Source organism: Planococcus citri, chromosome 4, assembly GCF_950023065.1.
Source record: "Planococcus citri chromosome 4, ihPlaCitr1.1, whole genome shotgun sequence".
In the NCBI taxonomy this organism is placed as follows: Eukaryota; Metazoa; Arthropoda; class Insecta; order Hemiptera; family Pseudococcidae; genus Planococcus; species Planococcus citri.
The window spans coordinates 71,292,738-71,317,955 of record NC_088680.1 but is presented as its reverse complement, the minus strand read 5'-3'; the positions used below and the strand labels follow the sequence as shown (position 1 = coordinate 71,317,955).

General features: G+C 37.2%; 1 protein-coding gene across 3 annotated transcripts in view; it reads left to right on the top strand.

Moving 5' to 3' along the window:
• Window positions 1–24,981, top strand: part of LOC135845705 (pituitary homeobox homolog Ptx1-like) — a 61,313-nt gene extending 36,332 nt beyond the window's left edge. For 2 of the 3 annotated variants that reach the window (XM_065364487.1, XM_065364488.1), the window contains 2 exons: window positions 3,618–3,970; window positions 23,529–24,981. In XM_065364487.1, the coding sequence (XP_065220559.1) occupies window positions 3,618–3,970; window positions 23,529–24,251 (1,076 nt within the window). In that variant the 3' untranslated portion in view covers window positions 24,252–24,981. The remainder of the gene's footprint in view (window positions 1–3,617; window positions 3,971–23,528) is intronic. The other variant, XM_065364489.1, reaches the window with a different exon arrangement.
• The last annotated feature ends 237 nt before the right edge of the window (window positions 24,982–25,218 follow it).

The window sequence follows — 25,218 nt, the reverse complement described above, 5'->3', positions numbered from 1 at the left end:
CTCACAATAAAATCAAAATTCGAAAAAATCCAAAAAATGAACGAATTTTTATTTATTTGTTGTAAGTGTAATTTCTATTAACTTTTTCATGAAATACGTCAGAAAGAGGTCAAAATAAGACGACTGAATAAATTTAAATTTTTTTTGATGTTTGAAATTGAAAATTGAATTTTTTCGAGTTTTTATTTTTTTGCGAGGAGTTTATTTCATCGAGTGAAAGAGGTTTTTATAACTTTTTCAACAGAGACGCAAAAATAGGGGTCAAAGGGGTCAAAGGGGTCAACTTCACCTATCAAAACTTTTTTTCATGTTTTAAATCAAAAAATCGCATTTTTTCGCAAACTTAAAATTTTTTTAAATCAACTTTGCAACATGTTACCATCCCAATTTTTTAATATGTTGTTCAGCATGAAAAGTTGTCCGTAATATATTTTTTTCAGAATTTTTGAGAGTCGGAACGATGTGAAAACTACGTTTTGAAACTTTTTGAGCTAATTTTTTGTGCGAAAAAAAGTGGCAACACTGATTTTTATGATATCCCCAAAAAGCCTTTCAAAACCTCTAACTATGAGAAAAAGTTCCATTTTGGTAGGTATCGCGGTTATCGAGTAATCCACTGCTGAAATGGATGATATTTTAGGCTCACTGAAAACTTTGACACCCCCTGACTGCCTTTAAAAATGGGAAATGGGCTAGAGGGCTGCGATTCGCGCCATTGGTCATCCCTTCGGAAGATCTTTCCGCAGGAAAAATTTCAAAAAAATCCCCGAACCCCCTATCACTTCTTGGTCCAATTGACGTGGAATGACCCTTTTGAAAATCCAATTTAGCCCAAAAATGAGGAAAAAAATCAAAATCTTACCAAATTGACCTAGAAAGCTGAAATTTGTGATATACCCTATTTTCGACCTGTAAAATCGATTGGGAACGGTTTCAAACCGTTATGAGCAGTTCTGGAGCCTCCAGCAGATTTTTGAAATTTTGAATTTCCACAAAATTTCATCGAATAAAGTTGGAAATCCAAAATTTAGGCTTTACTCCAACTTAAACACGTTATTTAAGTCGACTGCTGGTGGGTTCGAGTCATTTTAGAGCCTCCAGTAGATTTTTAAAATTTGAATTTTCCACAAAATTTCATCAAATGAATAATAAAATTGAAATTTACTCTTTAAACTAATTTCAATACGCATATTGTGAAGTTTGTAAATTTTATATTTTCACGGGGGGGGGGGGGGTATAAGTTTAATTTATTGGTGGGAAGGTAAAAATGAGAAATATGTCCACTCCCCCTAGAAAAAAATTAATTTGATGAGTTATTCGTCAAGAAAATATCATCACAGCATTCCTGCATTAACCTACTAGAATATGGATTAAAATTTAGAAAAACTATCGCATTAGCATATTTTGAAATCTGAAAAATTAAGTCCAAATGACTCGGTCATTTTCAAAACTGAGATTCAAATTCACTACGTGTGAAAATGAAACCTCCATTTAGATTTAGTGTAAACTATGACTTATCATTCTTACCGATAATCGAATGAGTATTACGTACCAAAATTGAAAGAAATGTCATTAAACTTACCCTGTCTGAAGACCCATATCCAGAGGCGTGACGAAGACCCCCTATCCCTTCCAGTATTTTTCATGCTAATTAGTCGAATGTGGTTCGAACAAATTTTGGAAGGGGGAATTGGAAACAGAAATTTCGAATATTGTCAAATGTTCAAAAACGATGCTTTTATTTTATACTTGCCAAAAAATTGAATTGTTCTATTGCAAGATTAGTACTGAAATCTAAAATCAAAAATTCGCAATTTTTTCGTTTTTTCCCCAGCCTTTAAGCCTTTGAAAATGAAATTTAAAAAGAGAAAAGAATATTTTCGATTTTTCTGGAACGAAACGGGGGGGGGCGAAAGCTTCAGAAAATTTACAATTGATCAGGTACAAAAAAATCATTTTTTTTTTCAATATATAAGAATTTTCAATACCAAAATTTAGTGCTTTTTAGTATTTTTGAATGAAACTTCGTACCTTTTTTCGCTATTTTGCGTTTTTTCGCATCGGTACCAATTTTGTAGGTATTGATTTGGTTAGGTTATGTTTCTTGAATTACTAAATCTGAAGTCAACTTTTCATTATTAAACATTTTTGAGAAATTGCGCAGTAAAATTCTAATTTTTCCGAGCGAAGCGAGCGCAAAAGCACACGAAATTGTTTCAAAAAAATTTGAAAAATGGACTAGAAGTTGGAAAATTTTATGTTGACAAAATCATGAAAAATTGTATACTTTAAACGTTCTGTAGAAAATTGAAAAATGACGAATTCAAAAAATGCGTCAAATGTTGAAGCAGCGAAATTGATTTGAACTTGAAAGTTTTAAAAATTGGAAGGGTGGAAAAATTGACTATACTTATTTTTTTAAATAGGGGATCTTGTCCCAAATTGAAATTTCTAAAAAACTGCCATTCAGATTTAAAAAATATTTATTGCAAAATGAACTTACCTACTTACATAAAAAATATCGCTTTTTTGCTTCTCGAAACCCAACTTTTCAAAAGTTTTTGCCCTCGTTCCGCTCGAGTGTATTTTGATTTTCAGTTTCTAAAATTTCTAAAAAAGAACCATCATTCGAATTCTACAATTTTGAAGCCAAAATTTTCAAAGTACGAATTTTGTAAAGCTTCTGCTCTTGCTTCGCTGCTCGGGTCTTTCGCTTTTGTGTTTCACGATTGAAATTTCTAAAAAAAAAAAAAAACATTAGTATGCTTAAAAATTTTGAAAAAAAAAGTCTGTAAAACAGCAAATAATGTGGGAAATTTTGGTGACACAGCTAGCATTTTTAGCCAATTTGCCCCCCCCCCCTGGAGAAGCCCCATTTCGGTTCGTCCTTTTAAGAACGATATCAACCAACTTCGAGAGTATCATTAGCATTACTTTTGAAGCTGTTTCGCTACACTAGTTATTTAATGTTCAATCGGAAGACGAAGTAAGCAATGTTATGGTACATAGCATAGCGTAGCTCAGCATATAGTGGCAGTCTTGAGGAAATTCCGCGTTAATCCTGCAGCGAGCGAGCGAGCGAGCGAGCAAGCGTCTTTCTAAATGGTGATTTATTATCTGGCAGTTTTTTTTTCTGTTCATCAAAACAAGCGACGCAAACGTGCGAAGGTAAATAAAGAAATTATAAGGGATTAAGCAAAAGAAGAAAGAGGCTCGACGTTCGTGGCTCGATTTCGTACGAAAACATCGCACATGCATGCGGTAGGTTTTAGTCGCCTTGAACTTTTACTTTTACGTGATGCGAACGTCGCATATTGTACGCTATTTAAAAGCAGATAAATGTAGACGACAGGATAGAAGATACGCGATTAATTTGAAATTGATTTATATGTACGAGTATCAACCCGGAAAACGTAAAAGACTGCGGAAGATCCAACGCAACGGTTGGGAGAGATATGATAAGATGCGAGTTGTGAGGAAGGGACTTGGAAAGTAACGATCTGCGTCTCGCATAGATTCCCATTTAACGGTTTATGTGTACTTTTGTGTGAAAGTTCAACTTGGATATTATTTTTGAGGCAATTTTCTGAAACGGTATGTTACATATTCTGTTGCAGCAGATTCCATTGGCAATACTGCAATCAAAACGGAAAACAGCGGCGCCGGCGGTGGTGGCGGTTCGAGGTCAATCGGCGGCGAATCGGAAGACGGCAACGATAACGGTAATTCGACTATCAACGTATCAACGACAACCATTACGTCGTTATCATCGAAAGACTCGTCGTCCGCGTCCGCCAAAAACAATAATAATAATTGCAAAACCAACAAACGCCAAAGACGACAGAGGACTCACTTCACGTCGCAACAACTGCAAGAACTCGAAGCGACATTCGCTCGTAATCGATATCCGGATATGAGTACCAGAGAGGAGATCGCCATGTGGACGAATTTGACCGAAGCCAGAGTTAGGGTGAGTCTTTTTTTACATGTTTAATACCTGTAGTCTAGAATTTACGAGTATTCAACATCTAATTACCTTTGGAGTTGATACGTCTAATAAGGCCACCTTGATTTTGAGCAAATGTTTGAGCCATTTAATATTCATGAAAATTTACTAAAATTTCACGAGAGTAACTTCAAACCCCCCTCCCACTTTACAGTAGAGTAGTGCATTTTCCTTCTGAGATTGCATCTCCCACCCCGATCCATGAAAAATTTTTGACCAAATGGCATTTTTAGGAATACGTAGTTTTTACTGGAGGGAGGGGGTCAACTTTTGCTGGAAGCTCTAGATCGGTTCGAAAATGGCCTCAATCTATTTTGCCCGGTGGGCATTAATATAAGAACCGGTTTTCAACTTTTTCTTCTGGATATGTTTTTTTCGCCGAGGGTATGTTCAAAATTTTGAAGACCGCAATCCGAGCGAGGCTGACTTCTGAAAATTTGGAAAAAAGTTCATTTGACCTTTTTACATTATGTCAGACTATTAAAAACTTGGAAGAAAATCGATCGAATTTTACAGAAGCTGTTTTTTTTGGGGGGGGGGCGTCCAAAATGTCTATCATGCTGACCTTTGAAAACTTGAAAACAAATTGTACAATTCTTTGTAACGTCTTCTGCCTTTAAGTGCCTAAGACTTTTGAAACTTGACAAAGAAAACATAAGATGGATTTGTAATATGTTCAGAGTTGATCTGACTTTAAGTACTTGAAAATAATTGCATACAATGTGCTGGACTCAAAACTTGAAAAAAACTACTAAACAGAGGAATTTTTACTTATTGAAGTAGACTTTTTGATACCAAATCTGACTTATGTATTGTATACAACATTACTAAATTGCTGAAAAACCCAACGATCTTAGAAACCCTTATTGACAGGTCAATAGTCTTAAGAAGCCAGATAGGCAGACGATCTTTAGAAGCCCGAACGTCAGGTTTCAGGTCAATGATCATGATAAGCCAAACGACCTCGGAAAGCCAGATAGAGGGGTCAATGACCTCAAGTGCCTAGTCAGGTGGACAGACGACCTTGAGAAGCTAGTCAGATGGGTCAATGACATCATGATGCCAGAAGGTTAACATATAGGTCAATGACCTCATGAGGCCAGACAGGTGGTCGGACAAACTATCTTCAGAAACCAGCCAGACACGTCAATGACCTCGAGAAGCCAACCGACCTGAAAAAAACACACAGGGGTCAATGACCTTAAGATATCTAGACAGGTAGCCAGACGACCTTGAAAGGTCAGACAGGTGGACATATCAATGACCTTGAGAAGCCAGACGACCTTAGAAAGCCATATAGAGGGGTCAATGACCTTAAGAGCTTAGTCAGGTGGACAGACGACCTTGAGAAGCTAGTCATGCTGAGTCAATGACATCATGATGCCAGAAGTGGAACGACTGAACATATAGGTCAATGACCTTAAGAGCACAAACATTTAGCCAAACTGCCTGGTCAATGACTTCACAAGGCCAGACAGGCGGTCGGACGAACTATCTTCAGAAACCAGCCAGACATGTCAATGACCTTGAGAAACCAGACAACCTATAAAAAACCTCAGACACAGGGGTCAATGACCTTAAGATATCTAAATAGGTAGCCAGACGACCTTGAAAGGTCAGATAGGTAGACATGTCAATGACCTTGAGAAGCCAGACGACCTTGGAAAGCCAGATAGAGGGGTCAATGACTTCAAGATTTCTAAACAGGTAGCCAGACGACCTTGGGAAGTCAGATGGAGGGGTCAATGACCTTAAGAGCCTAGTCAGGTGGACAGACGACCTTGAGAAGCAAGTCAGATGGGTCAATGACATCATGATGCCAGAAAGTGAACTGTATAGATCAATGACCTTAAGAGCACAAACATTTAGCCAGACTTACTGGTCAATGACCTCATGAGGCCAGACAGGTGGTCGGACGAACGATCTTCAGAAACCAGCCAGACATGTCAATGCCCTTGAGAAGCCAGACGACCTGAAAAACTCAGACACATGGGTCAACAACCTTAAGATCTCTAAACAGGTAGCTAAACGACCTTGAAAAGTCAGACAGGTAGACATGTCAATGACCTTGAGAAGCCAGACGACCTTGAAAGGTCAGACAGGTAGACAGGTCAATGACCTAACAAGGTCAGACAGATACCGCGAGAAGCCGGACAGATGGGTCAATGACTTCATGAGGCCAGATAGGTGAACAGACGGACTATCTTTAGATGCTAGACAGACTGGTCATAATCACTCTAAGAGCTCAGACAGGTACCCAGACGATTTTTAAAAGCCAGTGAGCCAGACAGGTGAATGACCTCACGAGGTCAGATTGAAAAACAGATAACCTCGTTAAGCCAGACAAACGGGTCAATGACCTTAAGAGGTTAGACAGTTAGTCAGACGTTCTTGAGAAGCCAGACAACGGGGCAATGACCTCAGCAGGGCAAACGGATGACTTTGAAAAACTAGACAGACGGGTCAATGACCTCGAGTAGGCGAAACAGGCAGACAGACAACCTTGTCAGGCTGCGGAACGCCTCAGCGTAGAGCTCAGGCTTGATCTGGTGTATCATCGAGCATCAAGTCAATTTGACCAGAAAACATTATTATAGCCCGGCATATGACAATAGGAGTAATTGCACCCCCCCCCCCCCCCCGCCAATCCACTGGGACAACTTTTTTCTTGAAGGGGACATCCTAAGGAACATTTTAAAGCAAACATGCCCAAAAAAAAAAGTTGGCCTCACTTACAGAATGGCGGTCATTTTGATTGACAGGTCAGCCGAAATCGCAGATTTTACGTTTCAACGTAGGGCTTGCACAAAATTTTTCAAACCTCACAAAGGTAGATCGAAAGATCATGCAAAAATTTATCTCCTGTCAACATTTCAAGTGCTAAAGTGCGTTTTTCGATTTTTGGTGAATTTTTGAAAATCCAATTTAAGCCAAAAATAAGGGGAAAAAAATCAAAATTTTACCAAATTGACCTAGAAAGCTGAAATTTGGGGTATACCCTATTTTCGACATGCCAAATCGATTGGAAACGGTTACAACCCGTTTTGAGCAGTTCTGGAGCCTCCAGCAGATTTTTGAAACTCGAAATTCCCACAAAATTTCATCAAATTAGAGTTGTAAAGCTGAAATTTATTCTAAAAACTAAATTCAATACGCTACGAAGTACTGCAGGTGAATTTCAAGTCGTTTTGGAGCCATCCAGCAACTTTTTGAAAATTCCTGAAGCCTCCAGCTGATTTTTGAAACTTGAAATTTTCACAAAATTTCATCAAATGGAGGTGGAAAGCTGAAATTTACTCTACCCTCCAATTTTAACACCCTCTGAAGACGACTTCAGGTGGGTTCAAGTCATATTAGAGCCTCCAGCGACTTTTTGAAAATTCCTGAAGCCTCCAGCAGATTTTTGAAACTTTATATTTTCACAAAATTTCATCAAATGGAGATGGAAAGCTGAAGTTTACTCTACACCCCAATTTTAACACCCCCTGAAGACGACTTCAGGTGGGTTCAAGTCATTTTAGAGCCTCCAGCGACTTTTTTGAAAATCACTGGAGCCTCCAGCAGATTTTTGGAACTTGAAATTTCCCCAAAAATTTCATCAAACTGAGATGGAGAGTCGAAATTCATTCTGCAAACTAATTTCAATACGCTACGAAGTTGACTGCTGGTGGATTTCAAGTGGTTTGGAGTTTTCAGCGACTTTTTGAAAGTTTGTATGGCGTTTTTTTGGAAAATTGAAATTTCCTAAAAGTAGCTGGAAGCTTCAAAACCATTTGAAACCATAATGTAGTCTGCGAAGTAAATTTCAGCTTGCCAACTCTATTTGATAAATTAATGTTGCGGGAATTTCAAGTCTCAAAAATCAGCTGGAGGCTTTAGGAATTTTCAAAAAGTCGCTGGAGGCTCCAAAACGACTTGAAATTCACCTGCAGTACTTCGTAGCGTATTGAAATCAGTTTTTAGAATAAATTTTAGCTTTACAAGTCCAATTTGATGAAATTTTGAGGGAATTTCGAGTTTCAAAAATCTGCTGGAGGCTCCAGAACTGCTCAAAACGGGTTGAAACCGTTTCCAATCGATTTGGCACGTCGAAAATAGGGTATATCCCAAATTTCAGCTTTGTTGGTCCATTTGGTGAAATTTTGATTTTTTCCCTCATTTTTGGCCTAAATTGGATTTTCAAAAATTCACCAAAAATCGAAAAACGCACTTTAGCACTTGAAATTTTGACAGGTGATAAATTTTTGCATGATCTTTTGATCTACGTTTGTAAAGTTTAAAAAATTGTGTGCAAGTCACATGTTGAAACGCAAAATCTTCGATTTTCTTGTACCATTCTTGTATGACGAATGATGGAAAATCGGTCACTGATTCGACGTGGAATGACTCAATGGGCTATTTCGGTCATTTCAAAAAATTCTTTTAAAAATCGAAAAAAACAACTATAGGGTGACTCAAAATGTGATTGTCGAGCATTTGTTGCAAAATAATTTCATCTCCTCCATTGCTTTATTTCGACTACCTACAACTCGTAGATGGCCGTATAAACAGAAACACACCTGTGTATTTTGCAGTCGATAAAAAATGACGACAATGACATATAAACCCTCGGATCTGTAATCGATGGGTATCTTTAGATGTTAAGCTTTATGCTTATGCCGGCTATACTGCAGGCTGTGTCTGTGTGTAGTAGACTATATACACATATTTTCCAAACGATCGACGCAAAAATCGTCTGCGATTAAGCTAATCCTAGCCTAAGCGCCGAGTGAAAACTTTCGTTAGCCTACAAATACCTACAGCTTAGGCCTATAACAACATTAAGTACACAGTGTGCGCAAGCTTTACTTCGTATTCAACATGTCAAAACGCTAATCAGTTATACTCGTATAGATAGATGTATACTCTTCATAGCACATGTACATGTACACAGACACACACATCTACTCACACGTTAGAATGTAGATGTATTTGTACATATTTTGTACTTATTATTTAGCCTACCATCATGTAACACTTAGTTACTTGTCTTTTTTTTTTATATCGTCTGTCGTCGCTTTTTAACCGCACGATATAAAAACTGATAAGTAAACTATATCTGTATCGTATCGTATCGCGAGATAGTAAATCGTAAATTTTTCTCCTCCGGTCCTCTCGCTGTTTACATTTTACAATTTACCTTGGTGGACTCGCGTTTAGTAATTTTTATTGTACGCAAGTAGCACCCTTTAGTCGTGTAGGACATAGGTACGCGTATATTTGAGGAGCATTAATGTTTACTCGAAGCCAAACACGGAGAGGCAAGAAAAGGGTGATAAAAATGGAATAAAAAACTACAACAACAAGACACTGTTTGATCAGAGTGTGAGAAATATTCGAGGACCTTTGCTACTTCTTTCCGTCCCTATCCCTATGGCTTTGGTATGTTGTTGAAAATTCTGAGGTCGTAAACCCTGGTATAGTGGTATGTGGATGTTGCATGGGGCAGGCTCTATACCTTAGTACAGGTGCATAGATATTGGTCATCAAAACGATTACCTGACTCAACCATCGTAGTACGTACGTATGTACGTATGTACTTTGAATCAGAGTGCTCTAAATTTTCTAAATAATGACTTTGAAATTCATTCCGAAGACTGAAGAGAGTCAATTACGAGTACTATATTATGTACTCGACGTTTACGAGTTACTTTTTTCTAGATAAGATTTGAAACATAATAGTCCGCAACTAACTCAGTCAGTCATTGTACGAGTAACTACCTACACATGTTTCGATAATTGATTATCGAGCGTACTAGAACTGCTGGTGTACGAGTAACGAGTATATCTAGCCTTGTTTTGGAGAGCTTTTAGATACCTAATCGTATTTGTGCGCCGAGCTTTCGATAAAATACGATTCATTTTACTAGTACCTACTTACCTAGGTCCCTCTCGAAAATTACAGATAACATACTCGTAGATACGGTTCTTTCAGAAGACCGACTGTTTTGCTCGTCAGATTCGAGTAGGTAAATCGACCATGAATGAGAAAAAAATTGAGCATTTGAATGGGGGGAAAAAATTAAAAATCTATACCTACAACCCTAAAGAAAAAACACTAACAATAGGGATTAATGAGTGAATAATTTGAGATACTCGTACTGTTATACATTTTTGTTATACCTTTCCAAAAGTGTCGTTTTCTGCCAAAAATATCGAAAATCTCATTTTTTGTCAACATTTTCGAATTTCGAATAATCTTGTTTATAAAACCAAAAACTGTGAAGCCTTCATTTTTTTCTAAAAATTATCCAAAAGTCTCGCTTTCATGCCAAGTTTACTTTTCGATTGAAAAATTGAAAAAAAAAGTTTTCCATTTCCAACGAAAATTGTGAAAAAGTATTTTTTGCCAATGTTCTGCTTTTTGCTAAAATTTACAGTCTTTATTTTGGCCAAAAATTGTTGAAAATTCTCGGTTGTTTTGCTGAAAATTCTAAAAAGTCTTACTTTTTTTTTTACAAAAATTGACCAAAAGTTTTACTTTTTTCAAAAATTGTCGAGAAATCCTGTTTAAGCATTTTTTTAAATAAAAAATCGCGAAAAAAGTGTAATTTTATTGTCAATAATTTCCAAAATTTGCTAATTTTTGCCAAAATTGTCAAATGTTTGCTTTTTGAAAAAAATGTTGCATCTTTCAAGGTTTTCACTTTCTTTTTTCAAAAAGTATTCTAAAGTCTCATTTTTTTGTAAATTGTTCCAAAAAGTTCTGCGCTTTGCTGAAATTTTTAGTCTTCATTATCGCCAAAAATTGTCAGAAATTCTCGTGTTTTTTTTCGCCTACAAAAACTCCCCAAAAGTTTTGCTTTTCTTGAGAATCAACAAAAAATTCTGGATTCTTAGCAATTAAAAAAAATCCGTTTCTTTTAAAAAATTGCGAATCTCCAAAATTTTACTAATTTTTGCTAAACTTGTAAAATTTTTGCTTTTTGAAAAAAATTTTGTCATCTTCAAGATTTTTATTTTCTTTTTTCAAAAAAAAATAAAAAAAAAAAAACCTAAATAAGTATTCAAAAGACTTGCTTTTTTGCCAGAAATTGCCAAAAATTATCAATTTTTTGCCAATTCTAAAAAGCCCTCTTTCTTTTTTTACTTAAAACTTTCATTCTTGCTTTACTTTGCCAGAAATTACAAAAATGCTGACGTTGTTACCAAAAATACATATCAAGAAATTTTTCAAAATAATTCAACCGTTGAAAATTAAGAACCAATTCTGTGTTTTTTCAAATGATTTTTTTTTCTTTGTTGAAATGTTTTGATCGGGTTACTTCTGTTGGTTACTTTTTTACCTTTTTTTCGAGCTCTTTTTGGGTTACTGAAGTTGATTTTTTTTTCGAAAAAATGAAGTACGAGCTCTGTGAATTGCATTTTTCGATTTTTGGTGAATTATTGAAAATGAAATTCGCTTTAAAAAATGACGAAACATTACCAAATTGAAAACAGTTTCAAAACGTTTTGAGCAATTCCGAAGTCGCGAGCAGATTTTTGAATTTTAAAAGTGATTATTTTTGTAAATTTTGTGCGTTTTTTTATCAAATTGATTTATTTTACGCCGCTCCCAACGTCTATTTTGAATTTTAACTCTGAAAAAAAAAATGAAAATGAAAACCTTATGTTTTATTACAGTTTTTTTTTTGCAATTTTTGGCCCCTAGAACAAAAAATCAAATTGACAGTGTAATTCTACATTTACTTACTGAAAAATGAATTTCGAAAAAGTGGCCGGGGGGGGGTCAAAAATTTTTGAGGGATGTTTTCTCATCGAGAGACATCATCTGAGCTCATTAGGAAGTAAATTAGAGCGAGGACCAATTTCACCTATTCAAGTATTTGGCCAACTTCTTTGAGTAAAATTTAACAACATTTGCGCAGTTTTTGCAAACTTTTATAATTCGAATGCAATTTTTACGAACTTTCGTCTATTTTAAGTGATCTTTTTTCAATTTTTCATAATTTTTATCAGCTGGTAATTTTGTGAGTTTAGTGAGTTTTTGACTCGAGTTTCATGGTATTTTTTCGATTTTTAGTAATTTTAATTGTTCTTATGTCGTTTCAACGAATGCGAGCATTCCTTCTGGCAACATTTAATCTCGATCCGTGAGTGAAAAGGCAGGCGAAAAAGATTGCACGTGCTGATGTCACGTTTTATACTTTGTTTCATGGGCTGATGGGCGTACGTTTGGCGAAAGGCGTAATGGTTTTAGAAACACAGACAGAGACACACATGACAGCAGTTTCACTATTAAAAAGGAAGGAATCTAACTCGTACATTTGTACGTAGGTATATTTACTGTGTGTGCTTTATTGCATAGTGAACGTGTCGTCAGCGTCGTGTACGACGACCATATAGTGACTAGTACATTAATACATTATGGATGGTAATTCGAGCCCACAAGGCCCACGTATCCTATTAGAATGTAATAACTTTGGGCTAAGGTTCATCCCCTCGCCGAGCCGACTGACACGCGACCGATCCCCTTAACTCGATTCGACAAAAGATGAAATTAATATTGAAACGGCCCGATCTTCGCATCTCTCACCATATCAGCCTTTGTATTTTTTTCCAACTATAGACGGAGACGCTTCTTGTCGTTGTTTATTAACCGGGTAATTGACTAAAATAAACAAAATGTACAAAAGCGCTTGACTGCTGTAGGATTTACGACGAGTAGGTGGTCGACGTAATCGTATTGTAAGCACGGGTGCACTTTTTGCCTTTGCCGCAGCTTTTGCAAACGATCAACACGATGCCGACGCCGATTTTTTTTATCGTTTGTTTGATCGTGATCGAGGTTACGATTACTAAGTTTTGATGCGATGTTTGTTCAGTCTTTCCCTCCCCTTTTTTTGCTCAGGTCAGTGTTGGTAATTAAAAAATGCACAAAATCTCATAAAGGAGCCTTTTGGAAGTGGCACTCTCCGATTTGAACAAAACCAAGTCTATCAAAAATTTCAAAAAATTATCCTAAAATTCTGAAATAAACTTCTGAATCCTGGTTTCGTTTTGGAATTATTTCATACAAAATTATATAAATTGTTGTTTGTTTTTTCTACACGTTTTATTTATCTCGCGCACGTTCCTCTTCCTTCCTCCCTCCTTCGCTATACCTCGAAAAAAGGTTCATCATTACACTTTTTTTTTTATGTGTGAGGTATATCTTTTCCTATCTACTCGTAAGTATACGTAAATTTACACATGTACCCTGTACAATTGTGCATTTGTACATCTACTCGTAGGTACATATACGAGTACATTCGCAGAGTTTATTTTAGATAAGCGTCGTAGAGTTTTTATTTCTCCTCTTCAGACTTGAGAGTAATGTGTGCAGTGTACTCGCTTACTCACGGTTACAATTACTCGTACAAATACGAGTAGGTATCATGTAAAAACCGATGCATGTTGAATTATTAACGATGAACAAAAAAAAATATGTACCTACATATTTCGGTTCGGTGGCAAAGCCTTATACCTCTATCTAACTCGAGTAAAATACCTGTAAGTAAACGATGTTACACCTAACCTAAGACCTTATCAGGCCGAATTATTATTTATACGAGCACGAGGATTTCTGTTTACCTTACGTTAGGCCAACTTAGGAGACTAGGTATAGAGACAGAGAGCTGTGCAGTGTGTACAGAATACAGATACTCTGTTTGGCCGCTGGCATGGCAATGGCACCCAGGGCAAAGGCGTCATCATCATCCAACTCGAAGAACTCTGCAGTCAATGTTTATTGCTACACACGTGTTTGTACACTGTGTATTATGTTTACGTTTGTTTTTTTTTTTTTTTTTTGGTAGGTAGATTAGATATTTTGGACTTTTTTTTTCATTTTATTGTTCCAAGGGTCGAAAATTCAAAAAAAAACTGTTGTGAAAAACTTTTCGATAAAAAGAGACTTTTTGACAATTTTTGGTAACAACGTCAGCATTTCTGCAATTTCTGCTGGCAAAATGAAGCGAGACTGGAAGTTTTTAAAAAAAGTAAGGGCGTTTAGCAATTATCAGCAAAAAAAACGAGATTTTTGAACAATTTTAAATAACTTAGTTGAAAGAGCGAGAATTTTTTGTCGAAAGCAAGAGTTTGGCAATTTTAGCAAAAATTGACAAATTTTGAAAATTATTGGCAATAAAATATTTTTTTTGCGATTTTTCAAAAAAAGACATTTTTTCAAGAGAATTGCTAAGAAATTAGAATTTTTTGGAAATTTATGGAAAAAGCAAAATTTTTGGCCAGTTTTTAGAAAAGAGTAGGTAAGAATTATGTGGTTGGTGGTGATTTTAACATCAATATTTTAGATGATAATGTTATATCTCGTAGATTTTTCCTGTTACTGTCATCATTTATGGTCCGAAGCTGACATGTTATCAGCCCACCAGGCTTGGAAATTGTATTGATAATTTTATCTGTAATAGGGATTCTGAGTTTTCTTCCAGGGTAGATACACCACATATATATCGGATCACAATAGTGTTCTCCTATCCTTGAAACTGGTCAAAAAATCTGTGAATACAGCAAAGCAACCTCTTTTAAAAAAACGTATGTTCTCTAAAACAAATTTTGAAAATTTTTTCCACTCTCTGGATTCTGAAAATTGGGATGCACTGAAAATAGGTGATATTAATTCAAGATTTTATAATTTTTTTAATATTTTTGTGAACCACTACAACTTATCTTTCCCACTTCAAACTTACATAAATCATAACCCTAACCACTTACATTATCCTCACAGTATTCAAACCCAAATACGTACCCTAAAAACTAGACTATTAGACTCTTACTCAAATTGGAAATTTGGTGGGTCTGAAGATGATAAAATTGAATACAAGCTCCTTCAAAAGGACTATAAAAAATTGATTAATTGGGCAAATATAGAATCAAACTCTCACAAAGTTGCAATCTCAAATAATATCTGCAAAACTACATGGAAGATAATAAACTCATATCAACCATGCAAACAAACCATTGATCATATTACATACCAAGATACCAAATATACCAACTCAGCTGATATGGCTAGGTTATTCAGCCAACATTTTGCAACTGTTGCGAATAACGTAGTTAATTCTTCTCAAACATTGGACCCATTATCCCTTATTCTAGCTAATGATTCCTCAATATTTGTGTTACCAGGGTAGCTATTCCTGAAATTTCGGTATGCGTGATAAGCGAGTTATGAGAGTTTCAAAACCGTTAACAAACGCAGTTAACACAGTTACGGATTGGTAATATGTCGGTAACTTACTTATGTTAACTCGCGTTAACTCCAAAATTAAGCTAAAAAAACTAATGGTTGCGGTCTTGGAGATGTAGGTAAATGAAGTTTCTTTATTGCTTCATTTTGTTTTAATTGCGATTTTTCAACTATTTTGATTAAAATGTAATTTTGCTATGGCACCTAAAGTATTAGCAAATGATGAAAATACAAAATACGGATTAAAAATGTTAGTTCTTTAAAAATATGAAAATAGTTTATGACGGTACGAGTAGTGCCCATTCCATTATTCCGAAAACTTGTGGCTACTCATCAGTTAATGTCTATCAATAAGAGTGATAGTATAGTGATAGAAAATGAAAATGCTGAATGTTATTTGCGGACCTTAACCATCATAACTGGCTTATCACGCTTACCGAAATTTCAGGAATAGCTACCCAGCTACTGCAGCTGAAGTCTCTAATGTCATACAAGGTCTCAAAAATTCCAACTCCAGGGATAGTTATGGTTTAGATGTAGGTCTTATCAAACAAGCTGATCGCTACATATCTCATATACTTGCTGAACTTTTTAATGACTCCATAGATTAGGGAAAATTTCCAGAAAGCTTGAAATCAAGTATTGTAACCCCTGTACATGAAAAAGGAGAAAAATCAAATTTAAACAACTATAGGCCCATCTCTGTAACACCAGTATTCTCAAAGATTTTTGAGTGTCTGTTGTATAATCGACTGATACGATTCCTATCAGCTAACAGCATTCTAAGTGAAACACAATTTGGCTTCCGTCGTGGAAAAAACACCACCAAAGCAATATTTAATTTATTGAACAAAATTCTCCAAGCTGGCCAAGAGGGTGGAAATTCATTGGCAATATTCTGTGATTTATCGAAAGCTTTTGATACCATGAACCACAGAATTCTACTGGGAAAGTTGGAAAAATATGGAATAAGAGGTCCAATCCACAGTTGGCTGAAATCCTTCCTTGAAAATAGGGTACAAATAGTCAAAATCCAAAATGGCGAGACTTACACCTTTTCTGAAGAGAAAATAATAGACATAGGAGTCCCCCAAGGTTCCATACTTGGACCTTTATTGTTTATTCTCTATGTTAACGATTTGTCATCTTATATTAATGCACTTCTAACCCAGTTTGCAGATGATACAACTATGTTTTTAAAAGGTGGTAGCTGGGACACACTGCTTAAAAAAACAGAACATGTTCTCAAAAACTTAATCTGCTGGTTTAATGCAAATTGCATGAGCTTAAACTTGGAAAAAACAGTAACAGTGCCTTTCAATGTAACCCCCAAGGAGGCAGACCTGGTAGCAGAAACTCTCTCAACTCTACCTAATGTCTCTTGTGCTGCAAAGTTCTTAGGGGTTGATGTTCAATGCAATTTAAAATGGGATGTATACATCACTAAATTAACCAGTCGTTTGTCATCTATAAACCTTTTACTCTTTCAGCTACGCCAAATTACAAATCAAAAAACTCTCAGACTTGCATATTTGGACTATTGTGAGTTGGAAACAATAATCAAATTTTTCGAATTTTTCTCACAAAAACGAATAAATGATATGCTTACAGGTGGTACAGGTACCTACTTGTCCCTCTCCACATTTTTTGACTCCATATTCCGGCAATTTTGAAATTTGTATTTTTGAAATTCGCCTTAATGCCCTCCCTCCTCAGTCCGTACCTCCCCTCGATCATTGTGACTTTAATGCCATTTTACCTCCGTTGACAGGATAATTTCACGCCAGCGCCAACACGATTGCTATGACTAATTAATCGAAAGCGTGGTCGTGACGATGATGCTCCGAATGCGAGTACACAACTACACATCTAGGCCTCATCGTCTCGTATACGAGTACGAGTATAATAAATACAATTAAAATTCACGTACTAATTTTACGGTCTACACCATTAATTCATTTACAATTTAAATCGCAGCCGCAGCGTATTCGGGTGCGTCGCAGTAGCGAATTTAATTACTTAATTTTAGATTCATTGGAAAACCGAGAGGGGTTTTATTGTAATCGATCATCATCATCATCATCGTCGTCATTGTCGTAGTCATTTTCTTCTCCGATGCGACGATTAATCGCTCGAGTTGATCGCCATCTGTTACTCGGGTTATAGGGTTGCACTGCTTTGCTTGCTACAGTTGATGCTATCTTTCCTTGCTCCTAAATTGTAAATATTGTTCTAACAAGGATACCATTCTTTAGGTATTCCGGTTCTTGTTTAGTCACCAGGGCAGATAGTGAAAAAAAATGTGGGATAATTTTGACCAAAATTGATGGAAATTTTCATTTTGGGTACAAAGTCACCTTAAAAAAATTTTTAGCTCCGGAGATGCCCCTGTACGAGAGAAATGGGAATTCAAAGAGGGGGAATTTGCGAAAAAATTATGATTTTTTTCACTCCTGCCTTTACCCAACCTGTTTGAAGAAAAATGGTCAGGATTTGAAAATTTTCAGTGGGACATTTTTCCCAAAAAACCACCAATCAAAAATGTCCTCTTTGAGAATCCAAATTTCCCACCAGGGACGAATCCGGAGCTAAACATTTTTCCGAGTGATTTTCAACCTAAAATTGAGGTCTCCGCTAAATTTGCTCCAACAGTACCTATACCTATTTTCATTTTAAAAAACCGTAAATTATTCTTGAAAAGAAAGTTTCCACGACAGAAGAATTTTTGAACCGGATACAACAGGATCGAAAGAGCATGCAAACATCCGAATCCGAAATTAGGGTATAGATTAAATTTTAGCTTTCCAACTCTATTGAGTACCTAACTACCTACCCATGTAAAGGGGGCGATGAAGATGATGATTTATAAAATGTCGCGTATTTGTCGATATTTTACCTATATCGGTTCGCGAACAGTTTTTATTTTCAAATATTATTTATGTAGGTAAGCCTAGACGTGTGGCAAAAATGACTCTGTCGGTGTGAGTTTTACGCGTTCGCGATACTCGCATTTCCCTCGTACGCGTATAACGTGGAAATATGCACGTCGACGTAAAATTAATCGTTTTGCGACTGGCGTCTCCCTCTGCTTCGAATTTGAATTCGAATCCGCCTAACCGAATGACAACCAATAAATTAATTAGCCCGAGTTGTGAAAAACACAAACATATAGGGATAGGGACACAAAGAGAGAGAGAGAAAGGGCAACCAACACCGAACACACGAACAAATGGTTTTTTATTGGGCCTATACTGCCTACAACAGAAAGCGAAGGGTATTTTGTCAACGTATCTATATCTCGTAGTACATACGAGTAAAAACGATGTGAGAGATGTGGCGTACGAATAGAATGATTAGTGGGTCAATTTGCGTACGATTATCCCCATGGGCCTTATGGTATAGGACGGATATCTTTCGGGTGATGATTTTTTTTTTTTTCTAAAGCGGAGAACACACAGATATGACGCATGTTCATTTAGGGAGGAGCAAGTGCGTCGTCGATGATACGAGTATTCAATTTATTGTAAGTCGAGGGAAGCGAAATTTGTTCGAAAGATTACATTCGAATTTTTGCGTTGTCGAAGTAACACCTCTGTTGCTTGTTGCTTCCTGGTTCCTAGGAAAGTTCTGACTTTTTGGAGGGAATAGGTTCAAAAAAGCACGGTAACCAAAATTAGGAGTGCTGAAGGTGGAGTTTATTTTTGAAAACGGAAAAAATAAAATTTAAAAAGCAAGCATTTCCTCCAAGTTTTTTTGTAAGCTCAATTTTCAAAATTTTGCCTTTCAGAGCCCTATTCAAATCTGGTCAGATTCAATCTGATTTTCCATGTTGGATCTGATCAGTAGATTAAGCGAATGCCCAGATCTGATCAAACCATGATCAGATCAGATCCGAGTTTTGATCAGATTAATGACAGATTCTTACTAATTCGAGGTTGTTGATTTCGAATTTGACGTCAAAATTGAGACTAAAAAAAATCCAAAAAAAATGCAAAGGGGTTAGTTCATGGATTTTTTAGGCAAAAGAATTATTGGTCGTCAATCCAGTTGAAAATCTGGTTGAGGGGGGGGGGGTTGGGACGAGGAATTAATTTTCGTCGTCAAATTTCCACCAGAGCGGACCATTCTCTCGGAAACAGCCTTTTTTGACCTCAAATATTACCTGAAAAAATTGTCAAATTTCGCAATTTTTATGGCGGATTCTTACTAATTTGAGATCGCTGATTTCGGATTTGATGTCAAAATTGAGACTGGATTTTTTGATTCCGAGATAAGCGTCAGTTTTCCATGAAGGAAGGGCGAGCGCTCGAATCGGGTAGCAGATTCGGACTCTGTGACCTGAAATTAGTCGAAAACGACCCTTTACTCGATTTTTTTGAAAATCAAAAAAATCCAAAAAAGGCAAAGGGTACGTACGTTCATAGATTTTTTTGGGAAAAAAACGTTTCGTCGCCAATCGAGCTAGACATTTGGCTAGGGGGGTTTTTTTAGACGGCGAATTCATGGCCGGAGTCAGATTTTCACCAGAGCGCTGCATTCTCTCGGAAACGCCCTTTTTTGACCTCAAAAATGACTTGAAAAAAAGTTGTCAAATTTCGCAATTTTAATGTCGTTTTCTTACTAATTTGACCATGCTGAATTCAAAAATGACGTTTGTTTTGCGATCGGACTCGTATTCGAAGAAATATTTACAATTTCTGGCTGAAGAAAACGCCTACGACAAAATTAGACATCAGATTCGAACTCAGCTTGCTCGAATTAGTCGAAAACGACCCTTTACTCGATTTTTTTGAAAATCAAAAAAATCCAAAAAATCCAAGGGGTACGTTCATCTTACCTACATTTTTTTGGAGAAAAACACTTTTTGTCGCCAATCTACCTAAAAATTGGGCTACGGGAGTTTTTTGGGTCGGCGAATTCATTTCCGGTGTCAGATTGTCCCCACGACGCTTTCTTCTACTGGAAATTCGCCATTTTTTGGACTCAAAATGAGATTGAAAATAGTTGTCAAATTTTGCATTTTTAATCGCGTTTTCTAACTAATTTGAACACGCTGAATCCAAATATGAAGTTTGTTTTGCGATCCGAATCGTATTTGGTAAAATATTTGCAATTTCTCGTTGAAGATAACGCTTACGACAAAAATGGACACCAGATTTGTACTCGGCTTGCTCGAATTAGTCGAAAACGGCCCTTTACTCGATTTTTTTGAAAGTCAAAAAAATCCAAAAAATCCAAAGGGGTACGTTCATACATTTTTTTGGAAAAAAAACTTTTTGTCTCAAATCGAGCAGGAAATTTGGCTAGGGGGGTTTTTTGGGACGGCGAATTCATTTCCGGCGTCAGATTTTCACCAGAGTCCATCGTTCTCTTAGAAACGGCCTTTTTTTACCTCAAAAATAACCTGAAAAAAAGTTGTGAAATTTTGAAATTTTGATGTCGTTTTCTTACTAATTTGAGCACGCTGAATTCAAAAATGACGTTTGTTTTGCGATCGGACTCGTATTCGGCAAAATATTTGAAATTTCTCACTGAAGCTGCGTCCCTCTACAGAAATGGACACCGGATTCAGACTCGGCTTGCTCGAATTAGTCGAAAACGGCCCTTTACTCGATTTTTTTGAAAATCCAAAAAATTCAAAAAATCCAAAGGGGTACGTTCATACATTTTTTTGGAAAAAAACCTTTTTGTCGCCAATCCAGCTGAAAATCTGGTTCGAGGGGTTTTTTGGAGCGGTGAATTCATTTCCGACGTCAGATTGTCGCCACATCGCTTCCTTCTACTGGAAATTGGCCATTTTTTTAGACTCAAAATGAACTGTAAAAAAGTTGTCAAATTTTGCATTTTTAATAACGTTTTCTGACTAATTTGAGTTTGCTGAATTCAAAAATGACGTTTGTTTTGCGATCGGACTCGTATTCGGCAAAATATTTGAAATTTCTCACTGAAGCTGCGTCCCTCTACAAAAATGGACACCGGATTCAGACTCGACTTACTCAAATTAGTCGAAAACGACCCTTTACTCGATTTTTTTGAAAATCAAAAAAATCCAAAAAATCCAAGGGGTACGTTCGTACATTTTTTTGGAAAAAAACTTTCTGTCGCCAATCGAGCTAGAAATTGGGCTACGGGGGTTTTTTGGGACGGCGAATTCATTGACGGTGTCAGATTGTCGCCACGGCGCTTTCTTCTACTGGAAATTTGCCATTTTTTGGACTCAAAATGAGATTGAAAATAGTTGTCAAATTTTGCATTTTTAATCGCGTTTTCTGACTAATTTGAACACGCTGAATCCAAATATGAAGTTTGTTTTGCGATCCGAATCGTATTTGGTAAAATATTTGCAATTTCTCGTTGAAGATAACGCTTACGACAAAAGTGGACACCAGATTTGCACTCGGCTTGCTCGAATTAGTCGAAAACGACCCTTTACTCGATTTTTTTGAAAATCAAAAAAATCCAAAAAATCCAAAGGGGTACGTTCATACATTTTTTTGGAAAAAAAACTTTTTGTCTCAAATCGAGCAGGAAATTTGGCGAGGGGGGTTTTTGGGACGGCGAATTCATTTCCGGCGTCAGATTTTCACCAGAGTCCATCATTCTCTTGGAAACTGCCTTTTTTTACCTCAAAAATAACCTGAAAAAAAGTTGTGAAATTTTGAAATTTTTATGACGAATTCCGACTAATTTGAGGTCGCTGATTTCGAATATAACCTCAAAATTGATCCGGGATTCTCAGATTCCGAGGTAAGCGCTCGTCTTCTATGAAGGAGAAGCGAGCGCTCAAATCGAACACCAGATTTGGACTCGGCGACCTCAAATTAGTCTAAAACGACCCTTTACTCGATTTTTTTGAAAATCAAAAAAATCCAAAGGGGTATGTTCATACATTTTTTTGGGAAAAAAAACTTTTTGTCACCAATCGGGCTAGAAATTTGGTTATGGGGGTTTTTTGAGACAGCGAATTCATTGTCGGAGTCAGATTTTCACCAGAGCGCTGCATTCTCTCGGAAACGCCCTTTTTTGACATCAAAAATGACTTGAAAAAAAGTTGTCAAATTTCGCAATTTTAATGTCGTTTTCTTGCTAATTTGACCACGCTGAATTCATAAATGACGTTTGTTTTGTGATTGGACTCGTATTCGGCGAAATATTCGAAATTTCTCACTGAAGCAGCGTCCCTCGACAAAAATGGACACCGGATTCAGACTAGGCTTGCTCGAATTAGTCGAAAACGACCCTTTACTCGATTTTTTTGAAAATCAAAAAAATCCAAAGGGGTACGTTCATACATTTTTTTGGGAAAAAAAAACGTTTTGTCGCCAATCGAGCTAGACATTTGGCTAGGGGTTTTTTTTTGGACGGAGAATTCCATTTCCGGTGTCCAATCGCACGGGCGAAGCTTCCTTCTACTTGAAAATTTCACTTTTTTGACCTCAAAAATTATCTGAAAAAAAGTTGTTGAATTTTGCAAATTTCAATGACGGATTCTGACTAATTTGAGCACGCTGAATTCAAAAATGATGTTTGTTTTGCAATCAGACTCGTGTTCGGCGAAATAGTCGCAATTTCTCACTGAAGCAGCGTCTCTCGTCAAAAATGGACACCAGATTCGGATTCGGCGACCTCGAATCAGTCAAAAACGACCCTTTACTCGACTTTTTTGAAATCAAAAAAATCCAAAAAAATCCAAAGGGGGTTCATACATTTTTTTGGCCAAAAAATCTTCTTCTGTCCTATCGAGCTGGAAATTTGGCTATGGGAGTTTTTTGGGACGGCGAATTCATTTCCGGTGTCAGATTATCCCAAAGACGCTTTCTTCTACTGAAAATTTGCCAATTTTTGGACTAAAAATGAGCTTTAAAAAAGTTGTTAAATTTTGCATTTTTAAAGCTGTTCAGATCTGATCAGATGCAATAGCTGAGTTCTGATTGATCAGAGCAGGTTAGACCTAACTATATCCGGACTTTATTTGGATACAACCAGATCTGTTCAAATTCTCCTGACAACGTCAAATCGGATCAATGGAATGTGCGGATCTGAGTAGACCTTATTAGATCCAATTTTTCCCTGAAGACTGGGAGGTTATCGATTTAAATTTTTCAGTCAAAAAACTCGTCGAATTCTCACATTTGTCAAAAATTTTAATGTTTTTTTTTATCTCGGCGTTAAATTTTGCTCTCAAGTTGGCTTTTCATGTATCCTTTTGGTTTGATATCTTAATGCCTCATACACCATAATATTAGAGCATTTTGTTCGTGTAAGTAATTGGTGGTATTTTCTTGTTGACAGGTTTGGTTCAAGAACCGTCGAGCGAAATGGCGAAAACGCGAACGTAACGCGATGAATGCGGCGATGAACGCGGTCGACTTCAAGAACGGCTTCGGCAGCCAGTTCAACGGACTGATAACGCAACCGTTCACCACGGACACGGACTCTCTGTACAGTTCGGCGTACTCGTCGTACAATAACTGGGCGACAAAGGTGCCCAGTCCTTTGGGCAGCAAGACGTTCCCGTGGACGATGAATCCGTTATCGAATGCGGTCAACCATCACCACCAGCCTTCGGTGAACTGCTTCACGCCGTCGGCCAACACCTCGATGTCGTCCATGTCGGCGGCTGCGGCTGCTGCCGCCGCGGCCGCAGCCGGCGGATCCATGTTACCGAGCGGCGGAATGTCGCCGTCGTCGCTGGGTGGCGGCGCCGGTCCACCGGCCGGATCCGCGGCCCCGTGTCCGTACGGGCCACCGGCCACGCCGTACGGTATGTACCATCACCATCATAAGACGGCCATCGCGGCCGAACCGTCGTCCGTTATGTCTTCCAGCATCGCTAGTCTACGCCTCAAGGCCAAACAGCACCAGAGCAGCTTCGGTTACCCTATTTCGCCGATCACGACGACGGCCGCCGTCACCTCGGTCGGATCGCTCAACAGCAGGCCGTCGTCATCCGGCGGCCTATCCGCTTGCCAGTACGCCACTTCGGACAGCGACGAAAATCGTACGCCCGTATGAAACGGCGACCAACAACACCTTTGGTTTCCGGGTGTCCATGTCCAATATGCTCAGGCTGAATAAATTTCCAGTATTCGTCGTCGTCGTCGTCGTCAATATCGCCGGATACGCTCGGTCTCAGCAGATCGTCTGCGTAAATCCGCCGAAAAATAGGTAAACGTCTCGCGCAATTTTCGTCTCGTGAGTCGTATGTAAATCCGAAATCGTCTCGTGTAATATACTCGTATTCTCGATGACTGTATTATGTAAAATTTTATAATTCTTTTTCTCTTATTTATTCTCCTTTTTTTTTCTTTTTTTTTTGTGGTCTCCTCCCCTTATTTTATCTCGTCGTCGGCCATCGTTATTCTACAGTGGAGATATCAGCTCCGCGATAAGTTAAAAGTAATCGTCGCTGGAAGCGAGCGCCATAAACCTGGGAAGCCAGAGTGACTATGTAAGTCTTATAAGTAGGTACATATTATTGTAGTTGGATACTATGATTCGATGATCTCAATTGTTGATACGTTTGAAAAAAAAATCTTCCTATCGTCGTTGGCCAGCGATTATTTTTTGTATACGCGTTTCAAGTGTGTAATTTTTTCCCAAAGAGCGTTTTGAAATTAACTACGTTATTCCAATTCGCTAAGTATAATTTATGTACCATATTCTATTAAGAATTTTGTTTCAGTAAGTAATGAAAAAAATTGTTTAGAAGACTATTTATTTCCAATAAATTTTTTTTAAAAATGTGTTTTTATTTTCACGAAAGTCGCCGCGTCGTAAAATATGAAAAATACGAGATACTTGCTGATAATATTCGATAATCTACAAGGTTGATCGAAACGTTTGTATCATTTCTTCGAAATATAAAGAATTTCGCATTACCCCAAAATCGACACATCACATATCTAAGACGATTAAATTTGAAACTCTCGCCATTGAAAAATAGAAAAAGCCTATAAAAGTAGAGGATAATATGCAGCCG